Source organism: Seriola lalandi, unplaced genomic scaffold (assembly GCF_002814215.2).
Source record: "Seriola lalandi dorsalis isolate HSWRI2012SDOR001 ecotype SW California unplaced genomic scaffold, Sedor1 jcf7180002054920, whole genome shotgun sequence".
NCBI lineage: Eukaryota > Metazoa > Chordata > Actinopteri > Carangiformes > Carangidae > Seriola > Seriola lalandi.
In genome coordinates, this window is record NW_019525472.1 from 410,007 (window position 1) to 427,671 (window position 17,665).

The 17,665-nt window shown below is 39.9% G+C and overlaps 2 protein-coding genes across 3 annotated transcripts; one reads left to right on the forward strand and one right to left on the reverse strand.

Moving 5' to 3' along the window:
- Positions 1-331: 331 nt before the first annotated feature.
- sfxn2 (sideroflexin 2) lies at positions 332-10,530 on the reverse strand. 2 transcript variants are annotated; one of them, XM_023431321.2, is made up of 12 exons: positions 10,145-10,530; positions 7,084-7,349; positions 5,039-5,209; positions 4,846-4,944; positions 3,944-4,019; positions 3,277-3,362; positions 2,653-2,713; positions 2,500-2,566; positions 2,360-2,409; positions 2,229-2,278; positions 2,063-2,110; positions 332-1,175 (listed from the first exon to the last, which is right to left on the reverse strand). In XM_023431321.2, exons 2-12 carry the CDS (start codon positions 7,236-7,238, stop codon positions 1,076-1,078), a joined length of 963 nt encoding a protein of 320 aa, XP_023287089.1. In that variant the 5' UTR covers positions 7,239-7,349; positions 10,145-10,530; the 3' UTR covers positions 332-1,075. The 2 variants fall into 2 exon arrangements, with proteins under 2 accessions (XP_023287089.1, XP_087026013.1); XM_087169887.1 differs by lacking the exon at positions 10,145-10,530 and adding an exon at positions 7,551-7,685.
- A 412-nt stretch (positions 10,531-10,942) lies between these two features.
- On the forward strand, positions 10,943-15,394 carry arl3b (ADP ribosylation factor like GTPase 3b). The gene is given in 7 exon segments (XM_087169888.1): positions 10,943-11,136; positions 11,138-11,149; positions 11,638-11,781; positions 12,437-12,553; positions 12,670-12,720; positions 13,911-14,096; positions 14,205-15,394. Coding segments are annotated over 7 exon segments (636 nt in total). The 5' UTR covers positions 10,943-11,058; the 3' UTR covers positions 14,253-15,394.
- The last annotated feature ends 2,271 nt before the right edge of the window (positions 15,395-17,665 follow it).

Here is a 17,665-nt window from a genome sequence, read left to right on the forward strand (position 1 = left end):
TCTTCTCTGTGGATCAGTAGCTACAGTGTTTATTTGACTGGATATGTAGAGCTCTTCGGGTTATTGTTACAGTGTTAAAGCTGCATCAACATCCAGTATGGTCCCAACGTCCATGTGACTCACATAAGTCAAGTCACTGCAGATGCTGAGTTTGCCGTTTTCCCTTATTCTGTCTGGGAGCTGCTGAAATTATGACTCAGTCTCTCCAAAGGTTTAATCAAAAACAACCTAAAATTAAACCTGACAACCTCTTCACCCTTGTTAAATGTTGCCAAAACTTAATGTGCTTCATTTTATCTCAAACAGAATTAAAGAAAACAACACTACAGACTTCTATATTCCAAATATTTGTGTGGTTTTATTCCAGCTTAGTCAGAGTTTACATGATGAAATGATCCAAATGGCAAACCTCTGAGATAAATCATGCAAACAAGTCAAACATCTACCTTTGTTCTGGCAGAAGAGGGCAGTATCCTCCACCTTTAACCACCGAACTACAACATCTGACTGTTTCTCTCACACCACACTGCATGACAATTTCAGACTTAATCTGTGCATAGAAGTATTTATCTGGTTTCACAGTGAACCAATGAACCAACAAAAACACAGAAAATCCAGCAGCGTTGTTGCTCCTGCCACTATGTAGAAGGCACAGATTGTAAAGAGGCTTGGCAGACAGAAGCATTTTCCCACATTGAGACACTAAACAGGCAAAGAAAACAACTACAGAGGAGTCACACCATGAAAGACAAACTAACACAGAGATCTAATCTGGCAAAGAAACATGCTGTTCCTGAGAGGAGATCATTTGGTTTCTCAACAGGAGTACACAATGCCCCTTTTATCCGTCACGTCTAACGTAAGAAAACATTTGACCCGAAAGAAAGAGAAGTAGAATCAGATAAAAAAGATCAAAAATCCCACTGATCGATAAGCACCATTTTGACGATAACGAAGCTAATAAGTATTTCATCATGACTAACAATTCAATTCAAAAACACGACAAAGGACACAAACACACATGTATGTGCTCTTGTGTGTGTCGACTAGGTCACAGTAATCATCGCTCTCATGCTCAGAGGCCTTTGTTGAAGTAAACTTGTTGTACGCTGTCTCCATATTGAGACACGATGGAGTTTCTCAGCTCCGGCTCCAGCTTCGACACGGCCATAGAGCTGTTAGAGAAAGATTGTGAGGAAGGGGAAAATGGAGTGGGGGAGAGGGGGAGTGGGGGCACGGTCAGAATTAGTTAGATTAAACAAACTAATGCTGGTTTGTTTGCTTACGCAGAATGTTTCAGACTAAACAAACTGTCCTTATCATTACTAATGAGTTGGAGAGGACATGAGTTTCTCAGACTACATCCATTAGTAGAATTAGGAAACACGGTACAATCTCCTCAACCCCCTCAAAAACATTTTTAGGTTTACAAACCAAATTACTGCACCCCATCAGCTCGTGTTCCAAAATCCAAATTTTAAATATAAGATACTATACATTACTACAAGATACTATATAATCACTTGAATGGGAAAGTGGTCCCAGACTTTTGGACGCCACTGTATTTTAAACTAATTTACAAATTGACTCTTATTCGACCGGACAATAATCTAATCTTCTTCTTCCCAAACATCTCAGATGACACAAAGTTAAATTCCAAAATGCAAATATCAGAAATGAGCTAAATCTTTTCGCCTTTAAACCTCGGTTCAGTCAGACGACACAAAGTTGTTTGTAAAGCACTTTTCAACAACAAGGCAATTGAAAGTGCTTTATATAAAGCCATAAAGGCATTAAGATGATATAAAAAAAAAAGAAACACAAGACAATAAAGACAGACACAAATGATTAAAACAAAGTAAAATATAAGATAAAAATAACCTAAAATAGAATAAAACAGATTAAATAGTAGAATTTAAAAAAAATCACAGATAACTTGTGCGACTCAAACTTATATGTGAAAAAGTAGCCAGGCTATTGAAAACCAGTGTGACTTAAATGCACCATTAAGTTTATAAGCTACATGTGTGAGCAGGTTAAAGTACAGAAACAGGTTCATTACCATCTCTGAGGAAACAGGGAGCAGGCAGCCGGCACCATGAAGATCAGACTTCAAAAAGAAACAAAAAACAAAACAAAACCATAGAACAAAGTTAGGTTTTTTTTCTACCTTTAAATGCTGTGAAGACATTAAAATTCCTGTGAACGCTGTGACCCTTTTTACTTACAACACGCCAACCATCATCACTTGAATTGGTCCGTGGAGAAAAGTGATTCTCTGTGAAGAGACAGAAAAAGACTTAATAACAGATGCACATATTCATGTTGAGGATCTGAGCAGTGAAGACAAAGGTCTGACCTGCATGAACTTGTACTTCTCCAGCCTCTGCATGATGATGGGGAGGACAACTGACAGAGGAGAGGAGAAACGTTAAGAGAGGAAAAGGATAACTTGAAGAATTCAATAAAATATTCATCAAATGAAAATTCTCTGCGTACTCATTCCTGGTGCGGCCATGGTGATCCGGGAGATGACCACCTGTGTGATGCCTTTTACTGCTGCTTTCTGTAGGAGGAGATAAACAAGGACTTTGTGAAGAAAAAAACGCTTGTGCATTTATTTTAAATACATAAAAAACAAAGAGTGCTGACCGTAGAGTGACCCAGTTTGTTCCCGTTTTCATCTGTGACAGCGATGCCGTTCAGAATTTCCCTGAGAAACAGAGAGAAAATGATACTGAACAGAAAATCGAAGGAAAAGTGAAAACAAAACTTTGCGGTGTCATTACAGTCTCAGTATTCCCTATGACTAATACATTGACTTTGACGAGTGCCCCTTTAGTCTCACACACAGGAGGATACACTGTATATAAAAAAAGGTACATGCATGTATACTTATATGTACATGATCGAGTGACTAACGTTGCCAAGCCGCTTGAGTGGCTAAAAAAAGAAAAAGCCTATATTTACATTTAACTTTATTTTATTTTTGGAGACGTTATATACAGATTTGGCCTCCACACACACCCAATTACAGCCCTAAAAAACAAAACAAAAAAAACCACCTACTCAGTGGAGACTCGTGTCTCACCACTATTTCAAGCCCAGTCATCCTCATGAACACCTCGTTTCATCATCTAACACAGGAAATGCTCAGGACGGCTGCTCTGAGAGACTCACTTTGATTTCACTAAGGAAATCTGCACCATCCAACGTACAGTGATCCCTGCCTGCACATATACATATTTTTTAGGAGTTCAAAGAGGAGAGACTCACTGTTGCCTCATCATAGGAATGTTAACGCAGTTGGCTGCTGCCACCGCTGCAAACGGGACCCAGCGAGCCACAAGGGGAGGAGCTTTCTGCAGGAGAAAGTGGAGACGGAAAACAGAAACATAAGGCAGGTGTAAACAACACAATCCCTGATCCAAATATGGACGAAACGACAGACCAGCATTGAAAACATCCCAAAGAAATATTTTTTTTGCACCAGACATTTGGATTTTATCGTAGGGGGAAGCACAGGTGTAAATAATAAGAGTTTAGATGGGTTATGATCCGATTCATCAGATTATATTATGTATATTCTCTAAATTTACAAGTATGTTGTAGCCCCTCTTATCTATATCTGCTGAGGAAGACCATAAGATGCAGGCAAAAGCTCCAGAAAAGAGGAAGTAAGTGGATCCTGAGGTCAGACTGTTTTTAAAGGTGAAGAATGAATTTTCCAGCTCAACATCAGTTGATTTGGTCTTTGTGCTACCCTGGTTTTTTCAGAGCACTTTTCCTGCTGCTAACGCGAGACAGGAAACAAACCTGCGTGATTAACTGCTTCTAATTATCCCGATGAGTTCGGTGATAAATTAAATTTGAAGAATGACTCCTTCAAAACACTAAGCTCTCGGGAGACCGTGTGCAGGAAACAGTAAGCGGGTGTTTGTACCTTTGTGTAGAGGTTGAGTCCGACTGCTGTTGCTAACGCTGTGCTGGTTGCTGTAATGTAGGCGACTCCAATCTGCCTGAGAGACACGACAGTGACACAGGACAACAGCTGTTTTCAGATTATGTTTTTTTTTTTTTTCCTAAAGCGTCCACATTCACTGAATGTAAACACTGAGCTTAGAGATCATAGAGTCAGTAAAGACCCATTCACACTTGTCATATCCAGATTAGATTTAATGCACATTTGTTTTATATTTAGCCACATATATGTTTCTGCATGAGCCGGTTTTCACATGCAAATCAGAGTCAGTTCTCCTCCAGCCCAGAGGGTGGTAGTAATGCGCCTGAAGCTGTTTGGTACAAACTGGCTGAAAAACATAAGAATGATAACTTCACTGCACTTCACTTCAGCAGTTCAGTAACAACACAAGCAGTTTAGCCTCAGTGTTGTAACACACAGGTGACTCCCATGGATGCACCACAAGTGGGTCATCTTTGCAGACACTCACTCAGGGATAGGACACACTGACGAGTCAAAACATTACGACCACCCCTGTCTAATCTCCTCGGACTGTTGGTAGGAACTCATCACTGCTAACCTGAAGCACCTCACTCTTTGTTATTTGTGTAAGAACAAGAAGAAATACTGTTGAACTTCCTGTTTTTCTGATGTTTTTGTCTTTACTAAAAAATTTCTGGTAGATTACCAACAGCCCCTCGGCTCAAGCAGCCGACCCTGATTTGTGTGTAACCCAGTAAAACCAAGGCTGACTGCAATTTGTGATAAACAACGGAGAGGCATGTATGTGTAAATGAAAAAGGAAAGATGTGGATCATGTGGATTTTATCTGGATACGAGACACTTAATGTTACAAGTGTTGATGGGGTCTTACTGGGTCTTACTTGGGAGTGATCGGGGAGGCAGCGTTACGGTTTGTGTAGTTGACCAGAGCGTTGAAGGACTGATTCACCCACTGCCAGAACACCACAGCAGGAACTGTCCTAAAAACACACACAGTTATGAAACCTCAAAAGCTTCCTCTGTGAAACTGCAGCATGAGGTAAAATGCAGCTCATCCTGTTTGCTCTTCACCACCTGTAGAACTGCAGCATGAAGCCGGTGATGGCCATGCCTCCGGGGACCTGGAAGGACATACGGCCGATGAGGTTCATGCGGTCTCCTGTGTCAGGGTGGAAGGCCGAGTCGTACAGCTTCTTAGCGTAGTGGAGCTGCTCCTCTGTGGTGCCGGGAGGGATGGATCCTGCCCTGGAGAGCATCGAAAACACACCTAAGTGAACCCCCTCACATTTTCATACCATCAACTACCTGCAGAAACGTTCTTGCATAGCCTGTTTTTTGAGTTTTCGTTCATTTTTCATGTTGAATCTTGCAGACGACTCCAGGGAAAATCCACCCTGCAACAGACTTTACCTACTGTGCACCTTTTTTATGCCTCTGTCGAGAGATGCAACTACTGATTATTTTCATTATCAAATTAATCAGGGGATTCATTTGATCAGATTGTTTCGTCTATAGCAAATCATTTTATCTTTAAATGTTTTTACATTCTGTAATTCCTTATATTATTCTCTATTGTTTGTAATGGAGTCTGTCACTCCCACACAGGATTAAAATTGCCTAGACGGGCACAAAAGTTTCACAAACAAACAATGCAGCATGAAATCAAGCATTTTGTTTTAATTTTAGCTTCTTGACGTCAGCCTCACTGTTTACTGTTCACTCTCTCTGCACCGTATAAGAGCTGTTACTGTTATTGCAAATCCAGCATCCTACTGCTACTGCTTCACTAAAAGCGTTGAACCAGGCGCAAACCAGGTTGGCTTTTATTCTAAATCAATCACAGGAAAAATGACATATATTATGAAAGTTAGAACCAACTGCAATCATTCATCATCATCAAAAATGTTTCTACAGAAACCAGACGTCTTTCTTTTTTCTTTTTTTTTTTGCATTCCTTGAGTGCAAATCAGTTTAAAATATTGCAGGGAGTAATAAAACAAGAAGGAACAGCCACAGTGAGCTGTTAGATGAAGAGCTGCAGGCGAAGTGTGCAGCATGTAATCAGATCACAGATGCAACAGAGGGGGAGAGGCTGCTAGTCCCAGAAGTGTTTTTACCCTGTTCTGTATTACCATATATTGATATCCTTGTTACTTAACACAGTATCCTGGGACGCTCCCAGACCCAGATAATGTAACGAGCCTATGTGTTTATGTGCCATCCATTTGAATTATTTTAACTTTGTTTCTGAGAAATCATGTTTTGTCTGTCATTTTGATATGGCGGCATGGTTTAAATACTACAATACCCATGAACCTCAGGAGCCATCGCTGTGGTATATCGCTCCAAACACACCATGGGAGTTCTAGTTAACTCCTTCACTGAAAATTTTATGTACACAAGTGTGTAGCCTTGACTTTTTGTCCAAGAAATCAGATATTTTGTAATTAGTTGTTAATCATTCGGAATGAGGATTGAACTCCAATTGTGAGTCATGTAATATTTTCTATGGGAAAAATGAACAGGACTCCCAGAACCAGGTGCGCCATGAATAGTTCCTCCTACTGAGAAACTCTATTATGATTGACTGACTTCTTTATCAAAACAACATGAGTTTGTTTGGCTGCGCTGTAAACAGATGCACCAGTTGCTCTTCTGTTGTATGTCTGTCTAGGGTTCGGCCGATCGCCGATGCCATCGTCCATTGCTGATGGCTGACAGTCATCACAATGTTGACCCTGACCCCCACACTGACAGCAGGGCGCACACCGCCCCACACACACGCTATAATTAAACAGTGTAGAATAGTTGATCTCACACACCTGTTTTTATGAGCTTCTTGATCCAAATACTGAACATCATGGTTCCAAAATACAAAGTTTATGAGCTTAAATTATTGGTATGACATGAATGAAAGTTCAGTTTGGAGAAAGCCATCGATCCACTAGAAAGAAGACCTCTCACTCTGCTGGATTTGTTGGAAATACAAAAAACACTCAGTTTTATATTGACTTCAAAAAGCTACAACATGTGCATGAGGATCGACATAAACAATCAGACAGTTACAGTTTGTGTGACAGTATTCTCAGTTTGATTTTATCTGTTTGACATCTTCTTACCTGCAGCTTTCTACTAAAGCTTTGGCTTCATCTAAGCGCGAGTCAGGCAAGAGCGCTGTGCGACAGTCGGTGATGTTGAAGAAGTGTTTCAGTCGGCCCATAAACGTAGACTGGTCCCATTGTGGTGCATCGATGTCAAATGAACTCAAAGCCATTGTGGTTATTAAAAAAAAAAAAAAAAGTTCCGAATTTAATGCATTAAAAATTTAAAAGCCTGTGGCCTCTGTTCACTCTGCAGAAGGTTACTTGGCAGCTGCAGTCAAAACCTGGAGAGAAAAAAAACAGATGTTTGTCAGAGAGAGACAGGTTACTTTACCTTTGAACTCAAATACCCACAGGCTTACCCAAAGGTGTGTGTGTGTGTGTGTGTGTGTGTGTGTGTGTGTGTGTGTGTTGAGCTGCAACAAATAATTGAATTATGAACCCTGTGAGAGATAATGTTGTGTTATATATATTATTCACCGCACCAAGTTGTAGTTTTCTGGCTGTAGCTGCCTCCCAAGTTGTTGTAAATTGCTGTTTGCTAACAGGCGCCCTTGGGTTCAAATCCAACATATCCCTAGACAAACATAAACTCCTGTTCCTCCCTAAAAATTATCACTTCCACTAGAAATCATTGACCACCTCCTGGTAAATGGTTCCACAGTTTGTCATTTTGGGGTTTTGCTGCTGCAGCATTTAGCTTCCAATTATCCAACCGGAGGAACCAGAAACTGCTGACTGCAGCTTTAACATCCCACTGTACGTATTTATCACTACATTACTAATTATTTACTGTAGGAATTATGTGAAAACAAATCTCACAACAACAGAAACCTGTCCTGTGGTGTTTAATCTTCTGTCAATAAAGGGCACATGGAGAGGAGAGGAGTATATCAGTGCTCTCTGAAGGCTCAGTCCGGCTGGAACTGGATTGTTCTTGGAGCTGTTTGTTTAGAAAGTAGGGTAAAGGCCTGCAGAACCTTGTGGAGAACACTGAACATGGGCCAAGGGTCAAACTGCCCCTAAATACCATGACATATCCATAACAATATGTCGACAAAGACTAGGATGGACAGGATGCATAGGATGAAGCTCCCTGTTGAGAAACTGGGTCATCAGGAGGAAACAGTGTATGAACAGGCAGCCCCGAAGTAGTAGGGCTGCAACATATGATTACTTTCATTGTCAGTTAACATGTTGAATACTGATTTTGTTCAACAGATTCATCAGTTTGTCTGTAAAATGTGTAAAAATTGCTTGTTTTGTCCAAACTACAGTCCAAAACCCAAAGATAATCAGTTTACAATGATATTAAAAAACAAAAACGTGCTGCAAATCCTCACATTTGAAAAGCTGAAACCAGCAAATGTTTAGCATGAAAGCAGGCATTTTGGTGTGCTTCTATTTCTATCATTTCTTTTCTTCTACCGAAGTTAGCATGCTATCCAGCTAGCCGTGTCAGCCCGTCTCATCACTCTCTCACACCGAGTCACTGCAGCGTCCAGATGGCCCATATTATTAACTCGTCTTGTAAATGCAACGTTGGCTGAAGCTCGTGCCAAAATTGGTAAGTAAACAGCTGTTGACATGAAGGTTGGCTGTGTAGCAATATGCAAAACTCACAAATATCCCCTTTAATAAATTAGTTGAAAGTTTCAAAATCAATTTTCTGTCTGTTGACGAACTGTTTCAGCACAATGAACAAACCTTGACTGATACATTTGACAGGTTTTTGCAGGTTGTTTGCTTTGTTGTTCACAGACCTGCAACTGAAAATATATCAGTCAACTGGTGCATTATTAGTAAACTGATGCAATAATCTGGAAAGCAGGGTTGAAACGATTAATCAATCAATCAAAAGAAAATTAATCGACAGCTAGATTAAATTATTGATTGTTTGGTTCAGAAAATAATGAGAAAAGGCATCATGATCATAATTACACCTTCATAATACTTGGCATCAAAACTCCTACATTAAGGTGATTGACAGAAAATGAATCTGCAATTACATTGATAGTTGATTAATCGTTTTACATAATCTTAAAAATTAATTGGTTCCAACTTCTCAAATATGAGGATCTGCTGCTTATTGTTAGATTATGTAATTTTATCCATGATATTTTTTTAAACAGTTGGTCAGGCTAAACGACACATTTGAAGACATACTTTTTGGCTCTGGGAAATTATAATGGGCATTTTCAATTATTTGTGACATTTTATTGACAAAATAATGAATTGACTAATCGTGAAAATAAACTGGAAGATCAATTGATAATGAAAACAATTGTTAGTTTCAGCCCTACTTGGCACCTTCGTACTTGTTTTGTCCAACTGACAGCTCAAACCTCAAAATGATCTAAGAGGAACTACAATTATTAAAATAATTATAATAAAGCAAAAGCAGCAAATTGTCACAACTGAGTGGCTGATCAAACTTTTGGCATTTTTACATGAGAAATGACCAATTACCATAATAATTGCCATTCATTTTCTGTCAATCAACTAAAAGTTTCAGCTCTAATTGCATACACTGCTGGTAGTATAAGCTCTAACAATGGGTAATAGTTTCATCAAATGTTTTGCATGTACACCAGCTGTCAGACAACTGTAGTGCAATAAAAAGTAGATAATTTTCCTGTGAAATGAAGTGGACTCAAATCATAAAGTGGCAAATACTCAAGTACATGTGCCTCAGATTTGCACTTAAGCACAGTACTCTTGTAACATAAGCTGCTTGAGGTTGACAAACTGGATCTGCAGGCCAGAGCTAAGCTAACATCTGAATACATCTGGATAACTGTCAGCTGATCAGTTAAAAGGGGATTTAAGCTTGTGTGTGCAGAAAAGGTGTAAATCTACGTATGCATTTGATGTAGCAGATAGATATGTGGACAGAGTGAGGTGTTGTGTTGAATAAAAAAAGAGAAAGATAGTTAAGACATGTCAGTCGGAGCAGGCAGAGTGATGCAACATTACTCGGGTTGGCAGCCGGCTTCTGCAAACAGCAGAAAGAAACCAACACGAACCAGAACATCGACACACGGGCTGCAGACTGTACAGATAAAGCCTGAACACTTACCTTTTGTAGGACGTTTTAACACAGTGCAACGTAGCTTGTCAGGTAAACCAAATGCTCTCAATGTGGCATAGTAAAGAAATGTGCACGTGGCATGCCGTCCTCCAATCACGAGCCGGGGCAGCTCCCTGCTGACGAATACTCCAGGTTTCCTTCGGGGACTAAAATAAAAACATAGAAGAGACACGGTTCACATGTTGACTCAACGTTTGCTGCTAGTAACTATTGTACTAACTAGCTAGCAAACGGACTATTTGCCAGTAAAGCGGCTTTGTTCGACGTCGCAGGTGGAAATTAAACAAATTTATGGAGTCGCATGGTATTGAATTTATGAACAATAACTCATGTCTCCTGGGCATGAACAGTCCAGAACATGAAATATTGAGCTATTTCTTAGCCTACATTTGAAACATTTCGCATGCAGCTAGTTAAACTTGTCCACCATACTTGGGGTGTATGCCGCTTTCATGTCTTAGCTCTTAAATCGTAAATATGAATATCTTAGTGGGGAAAAAAGTTCACGTCAAGTTATGCAATGTCGCCAAATTGGGAAGAGCATGAAAAACGTCCATTATTAACCACTTGGGTGTGTTCACACATTATATTCATTAAAGTGGACACAACTTATAATTATTCTAAATCTGTTTCTTTTGTTGTGCTATGTATTTGTATCAGTTCCTTGCCAAATGAAACCAGATTAAAACAAACATTTAATAGCTCGTATAAAAATTGCCGACATAGTCTTAATATTGGATTTTATTTTGCTGTAACTGACAGCAGTTTCTGCCAACAGTGTCTCGTCATGTCTCGGGAAATCCTGATACCGACAGTATTTGGTGAAAGAAACTACAGACAGGACGACAGACGAGCTGATATTTTCATCTTCTTCCCACTGGCCAATAGTACGTGAATGCAGCATGAGCTCGAGTTTTGTACGTAACTGTGCGTCTGACGTCACCCCCCTTAGTAACCCTCGGCGGCGTCTCCAGGAGAGAAGGCAACAAGATGGTGAGTTTAATTTATCCCAATAATTAGCCCTTAACTGTAAATACCGAGCTCCAAGTGTGCAAATATTCGCATTAAACGTCGTTCACTTGCATTTATCTCCAGTTTAATAACTCTCTTTGTACGCAGCTTACCGAGAAAAGCATTCAACTGCAAAAGCTGCCTTGTTGCTCCGTTCAGTTATCAGGGGAGATTAGCTTAGCACGTTAGCTGTGTTTAGCTCCCATATGCGAGCCATGTTTCGAAACAACTACCCCGTGAGGCACAAAAAACAATAAAGATGATGTGACGGGATGCCCACAGGACCTGTTGTTGCTCTCATGTGTTGGCACCGGTAGGAGAGTGCTTGCTCATCATCTAAAGCCATAGTGAGGACTAGAAATGCACTTGCACGGCCTGTAAGTGAGGAGTCCCGGTACATGGGAGGAAGATTTCTGCAATGCAGCAAAGTAACATTACAACATTGTCTCCTCTTTCACCTCTTGTGGCAGGGATTGCTGTCCATCCTGCGTAAGCTAAAGAGCACACCAGACCAGGAGGTTAGGATACTGCTGCTGGGTCTGGACAACGGCGGGAAGACCACCCTGCTCAAACAGCTGGCATCCGAGGACATCAGCCACATCACCCCTACACAGGTGGGGAGGAAAGGCGCACACATAGAGTACTGAACAAAAGTTTTAAGGACTAAAAGTAAAGTGAGGATGCTTTCAATGAATGCATATTTCTAAATCATCAGTTAGCTTCTTACAAGGTGCAGTAAACACAAAAAAATTAGATCAATATTAGATTTGACCATCTTTTAAAAAAAGCACCAGCTCCAATACACGTATGCACAGTTTTTAAAGATACTTGGCAGGTAGGTTGTTCTTCTTAGAACTTGCCACAGGTCTTCTGTGGATTTAGGCTGTCTCTGTGTCTTCTGTCTCTCCACGTAATCCCAGCCAGACTCCATGATGTTGAGATCAGTGCTCTGTGGGGGCCGGACCATCTGTTCCAGGACTCCTTGTTCTTCTTGTTGCTGAAGATAATTCTTTATGACTCTGGCTGTATGTTTGGGGCTGTTGTCATGCTGCACAATAAATTTAAGACCGATCAGACACCTCCCTGATGGGATTGCATGATGGATAACAAAATAAACTTCTAAACTGCCTAAAACTTTTGGACAGTACTGTATACTGCCTTTTATTGGAGCAAAAATAACACAACAAGGTTGGGGAGCGTCACTCCTTGGCAGATGTATGATTTTTTTGGAACCAGGAGTTGCTTAATCCACTTTTGTGTTCTGTCCAGGGATTCAACATTAAGAGTGTCCAGTCTCAGGGTTTTAAACTGAATGTCTGGGACATTGGGGGCCAAAGGAAGATCAGGCCGTACTGGAGAAACTACTTTGAAAACACAGATGTGCTGGTGAGTGGATTTTAACTCACCAGACACAGCAAAGAAGCTGTGAAGTCACTGTTTTATACTTTTTCTCTGAGGACCTGCTGAACATACTAACAGAGAAAATGTCCCATTTGTTTCAGATTTATGTCATTGACAGCGCTGACCGAAAGAGGTTTGAGGAAACAGGTCAGGTATGTACTGGTGTGGTGTCTGAATGAATGATTTTTTCCATACCAGAGCACAAGGTGGTGTCTTCAAATGTTTCAGAATATCTGCAAGTCCTCAAAAGTCTTAAAAAGCAATGAATTCTGTTCTCTGTAGAAAAGGCAGTATAAGGCTTTAAATAGGTATAATAAAGTCTTTAAAAAAGGTTACAAATATATATTTTTTGTACTCTGCTGTAGGCAGCTCTTTGTATGTGATTTTACCAAAAACTGTCTGAAAATTCTCCAGTATTATTGTTCCACACCTCATGTAAAATTCATATATTAAATAAATAGGTAATTTTATAATTGGTTAATCCATCCACCCATTTGTCTATCCAGTTTCTGCTGCTTATCCAGATTGTGTTTAATAATTGATTAATGATATTATTCTGAATTATTGTTATATACAGCTGGGAAGTAGTGACAAAAATGTGATGTAGTTGTCAATAAATGTATACACTGTGTAAATAACTCAAGGTTATATCATCTCTATTGGTTTTCATTGATAACTTTTATACTGTCAATAAGATTGTGAAGTACATATTAAGAAAGTCTTCACATTTGAGATGCTGGAACAAGAGAAGATTTGGCATTTTTGCAAAAAAAAAGAAAAAGACAATTAGTTGATTTATCTGAATTCTTGCTGCTTAATTTTGTGTTCATCAAATTATAGTTACAGCTTTAACATCACATATATTTGTTTTCCTCGTGGGTATCAGAGCTCAAATGATCAGTCATTTGGGGCAAATCCAAGTCAAGGTTCTGGTCTTTAGAAGCAAATTACAAGTCAAATGCAAGACTTGTTAATGGTGATTTTTATGCAACCGAGAAATCAAGTCATTTGTGTGGCCAAACCTGTTGCTGTTATTCTTTCATTGTTTTTTTACGAGATCAAAAGATGACATTTGAATCTTTTTTGCTTTAACGCCCAATCAAGGTTTCATGAAGTCTCACAGGAGTCAAGTCTTCATTGTTGTGACTTGCCCATGACTAGAATCTGAGTTTCACATCTAAAGTCTGCAGCTCTGTTCTTTATTAACATGCATTGCTGAAGTCATTTCTTCTATGTGATAGTATTTGTGTGTGTCTCTTTATGAATAACTGACAGTTGTGTGTGTGTGTGTGTGTGTGTGTGTGTGTGTGTGTGTGTGTGTGTGTGTGTGTGTGTGTTGCAGGAGCTGGCTGAGTTGTTGGATGAAGAGAAGTTAAGTGGCGTTCCAGTTCTGATCTTTGCAAACAAACAGGACCTGCTGACAGCCGCCCCGGCCTCTGAGATCGCAGAGGGTCTCAATCTGCACACCATCCGGGATCGCATGTGGCAGATCCAGTCCTGCTCCGCCCTCACTGGTGAGGGGATTCAGGTGAGTCGAGCTTTTCCTTCTTTTTTTTTTTTTACATGAGGGTTTTTTCTCTGTGCCTTTATTCCCTTGTTCTCACTGTGCTGCTGTCCCTCTTAAATCCACTTTCAGGAGGGCATGAATTGGGTCTGCAAGAGCGTCAACGCCAAGAAAAAATAGCTTTGCTTCTAGTCTTCTGCTACTCAGGAGGAACAGCAGCAGCAAACACACACACACACACACACACACACACACACACACACACACACACACACACACACACACACACACACACTATCACACATTGTACCCTCCTGAGCCTTAGTACGATGGGATATACCTGTGAATGTAAACACACTACTAATCCAACATGGACTTGGAGTTTTTAACCCCCTGCATTCCTGTATCGCTGATGTTTACTAATCTCAACATATCTTCCTACGTTGGCCTCTACAAAGAAGAGGGAGGGATGGGGGGGGTTGCCTTCAAAGGGAACCCATGCCAGGAAATCAACCCCCCTCCGCTCCTCCACACTCCACCCACGTCAGCATCAGTGTCCCAGCCAATCCCAGCCACCATCCACAGCCTGTCACCACCTCAAACATTCCCATTAAACTGCTGTCTTTCATTGGAATTCCAGCTTGTTCTTTAAACTCTATCGCTCGCTGTCCAGGAGACCAGCCTCCTCCACCCAACCTCCAACCGCCCCTCCCATCTCCCATCATCTTTTTCTCCCATCTCCTTCCTACAGGTTGACATGTATTGTTGTTTTTATTTTTTATCATTCCATGATGGCTGTAAGCGCTTTTCCTGCTATGGCTCTGTTTGAAGTGAGGTATATTTTTGTAATTGTTTTATTTATGGTGAAGTAGAGTGTAGAGTGCTTTTCAAACAACGACTGGTGTGGTGTGTGTGATTTCAAGGATGTTGGAGAAAAGGTCCGACTCTCCCCACTAAAGCATAATACTGTACATGTTAATATGTATAAAAAAAAAAAGATGAAATTAAAAGGTTAAGAGGAACTACATTTTTTGGATCAACTGTAAATAGCTTGGCCCTGTGTTCATATGTTATGTTATGCATATGTTATAGAGTATATGTTACCCTGCTGTACTGTGTAGTCTATAATGTTTGCATATGTAATATATGCTGGCGGATTTTTAACAGAGGTATACCGTATGTACTGTGTGTCCCAATGCATTTCTTTGTGCTCTTTGGATTAGTGAGGGAATTCACTCTTTAGGCGTGTCCTTTTGATATTCTTGAATGTAATCTGTCCAGAATTGAAGGTACTATATGTGAATAAAAAGATTAAAAAAAAAGGTTCATTATTATTATTATTGAATAAAGTTGCAGACTGCAGTTGATTCAGACCATCTAGGGCAACTTTTTTTTTGTTTGTTAATCTAACCAGGCACTAGTGCTCACACACCCGTAGCAGGTGGAGTCAGCTGTTCATGACAGCAACTGAGCCTGTGTGGAGAGGCCTCTGTTGGAGACAGCAGCTGGGGGAGAGAGCAGAGCTTAGATGGGTAGATAGATACAATAGATAGATGGATAATAATGCAGCAGCCACTTCACATAAATCACAAAAACAATGCAATTAAAGGCCACATTCTATACAATAACTAAACACACTTGTTAATAAATTACAGGTATTTTCACTTTTACCAGTCGTGATGAAGATGATTTCCAAGGCAGAAATAAGATTAGCAAAACCTATAACTTGTTTTTTTAATGATATAATCTTAGTGGACTTTGTGCTAAGAGTTTTACTATTTCTTCTCCATAATGAACTCTACAAACTCAACACACTGCAGTTTTCCATCCTAAAACGCCTGCTGATGATCCAAATTAGACAATCTGAGACTCTGAGAAGGAAAATCAGTCTTTGAACTTCTCACAACTCTTAGATGTAGAGATCAGTGTGTATAAAAGGGTCTCACAGGCAGAAAAGGTCAGGAACCACTGACCTATGCAAACAAAGTTTAACTTCTAAATGACATATTAGTGTTTTGTGTCTTTGTCAGCTGATCATAACTTAAATACAGGTCTGTGTTATTTCTTACCAAACATTATGGATGCAAGTGAACAGTTAACAGCATCAGAAAAGATTAAGACATCAGCCAATATGGACGTGATAGCAGCACTTTCCACATCAGTGCATTAAAGGTTATTTTTCATTTTTGTATCACAAATTGTACCAGCTTCTTCCTGAGGCAGGCATAACAGAATAAAAGCTGCACTACACTTAATTTGAAAACAAATTTGGTTTGTTCTGGAGTTTCAGACAGGTGGCTGTGCAGCTCAGATCATATCAAATATGTTGAATGTACCTTTACTCAAGTACTTTACTATAGTTGTACTCCACTTGAGTATTTCCACTTCATGTTACTTCACACTTCTTATTCCACTACACGTCAGAGGGAGATATTGCACTTTTTACTCCATTACATTTTATCACCTGTAGTAGTTGCTTTAATTTTACATAGAAAATGTATCATCATCTTACAAACTCAGGTTGAGTCCCTCCACCATCGGTTCAGTACTTTTTTGTGTAATCCTACTGACTAACAAACCAGCTAAAATGGCACTCAGTAGAACACATACCTCCACAAAGACCAAACAATCCTCCACATGTCTGTCAGGCCCAGATTATTATCTGGATGTGTCAGTATTTGTTTGTGTTACAGCTGAAAAATAATTTTAAAGCTTCTTGAAGCATCATAAAGTTGCGTCTACAGGCTTTTTGTGAACTCAAGATTACTTTCAAGTCATAAATATTTGCCAGTAAGAAGACATTTGGAGGTGTCACATGTCAAACAGTGTGTTCCTGCTCTAGGAACAGTGATGTGCTGTGTTTTATTTTGCGTAACATTGTATGTGACTGATTTAGAAGGCCTCAGAGACTTGCAAACGGCCTCTTCTTTTTTTTCTCACAAAGCTTCTTATTGTCCAGTCTTCCTCTCCTCAGAGGCAGAATGTACTCGTATTGTTCCTCATTTGTGGCTCTTAACTCCCTGTTAATTCTGACAAAGCGCTATGGAAAGTGTGATGCACCCTGTGAGTCACATTTAAAGACATAAAGGCATTTGAAGGAGCAGTTTGACATTTTGGGAAATACGCTTGTTTACTTTCTGGTGGAGAGTTAGATGAGAGGATCGATAACACTCTCTTGTTTGCACTGTCAATATGAAACTGCAGCTAGCAGCTGGTTAGCTTAGCTTAGCATAAGGACTGAAAACGGGGGGAAACAGCTAGCCTAGCTCTGTTGAAAAGAAACAAATTCCACCTACCAGCACTTTTAAACCCAAACACCCACACAGCCATGTCTTTTTACGCTGGTTTTTGTAGGGAATTAAAAAAAAATAACATGTTAAATATTCAATGTAATGCAGATTTTTTTAGAGCCAGGCTAGCTGTTTCCCTCTGTTTGCAATCTTTTCGCTAAATTAAGCTAACAGGCTGCTAGCTGTAACTTCAACGTTTAGTGTGCAGATGTATGTGCTATCAATATTCTCATCTAACTCTCAGCAAGAAAGTGAATAAGTGTATTTCTCAAAATGTTGAACTAGTCATTTAATGAGCATAGC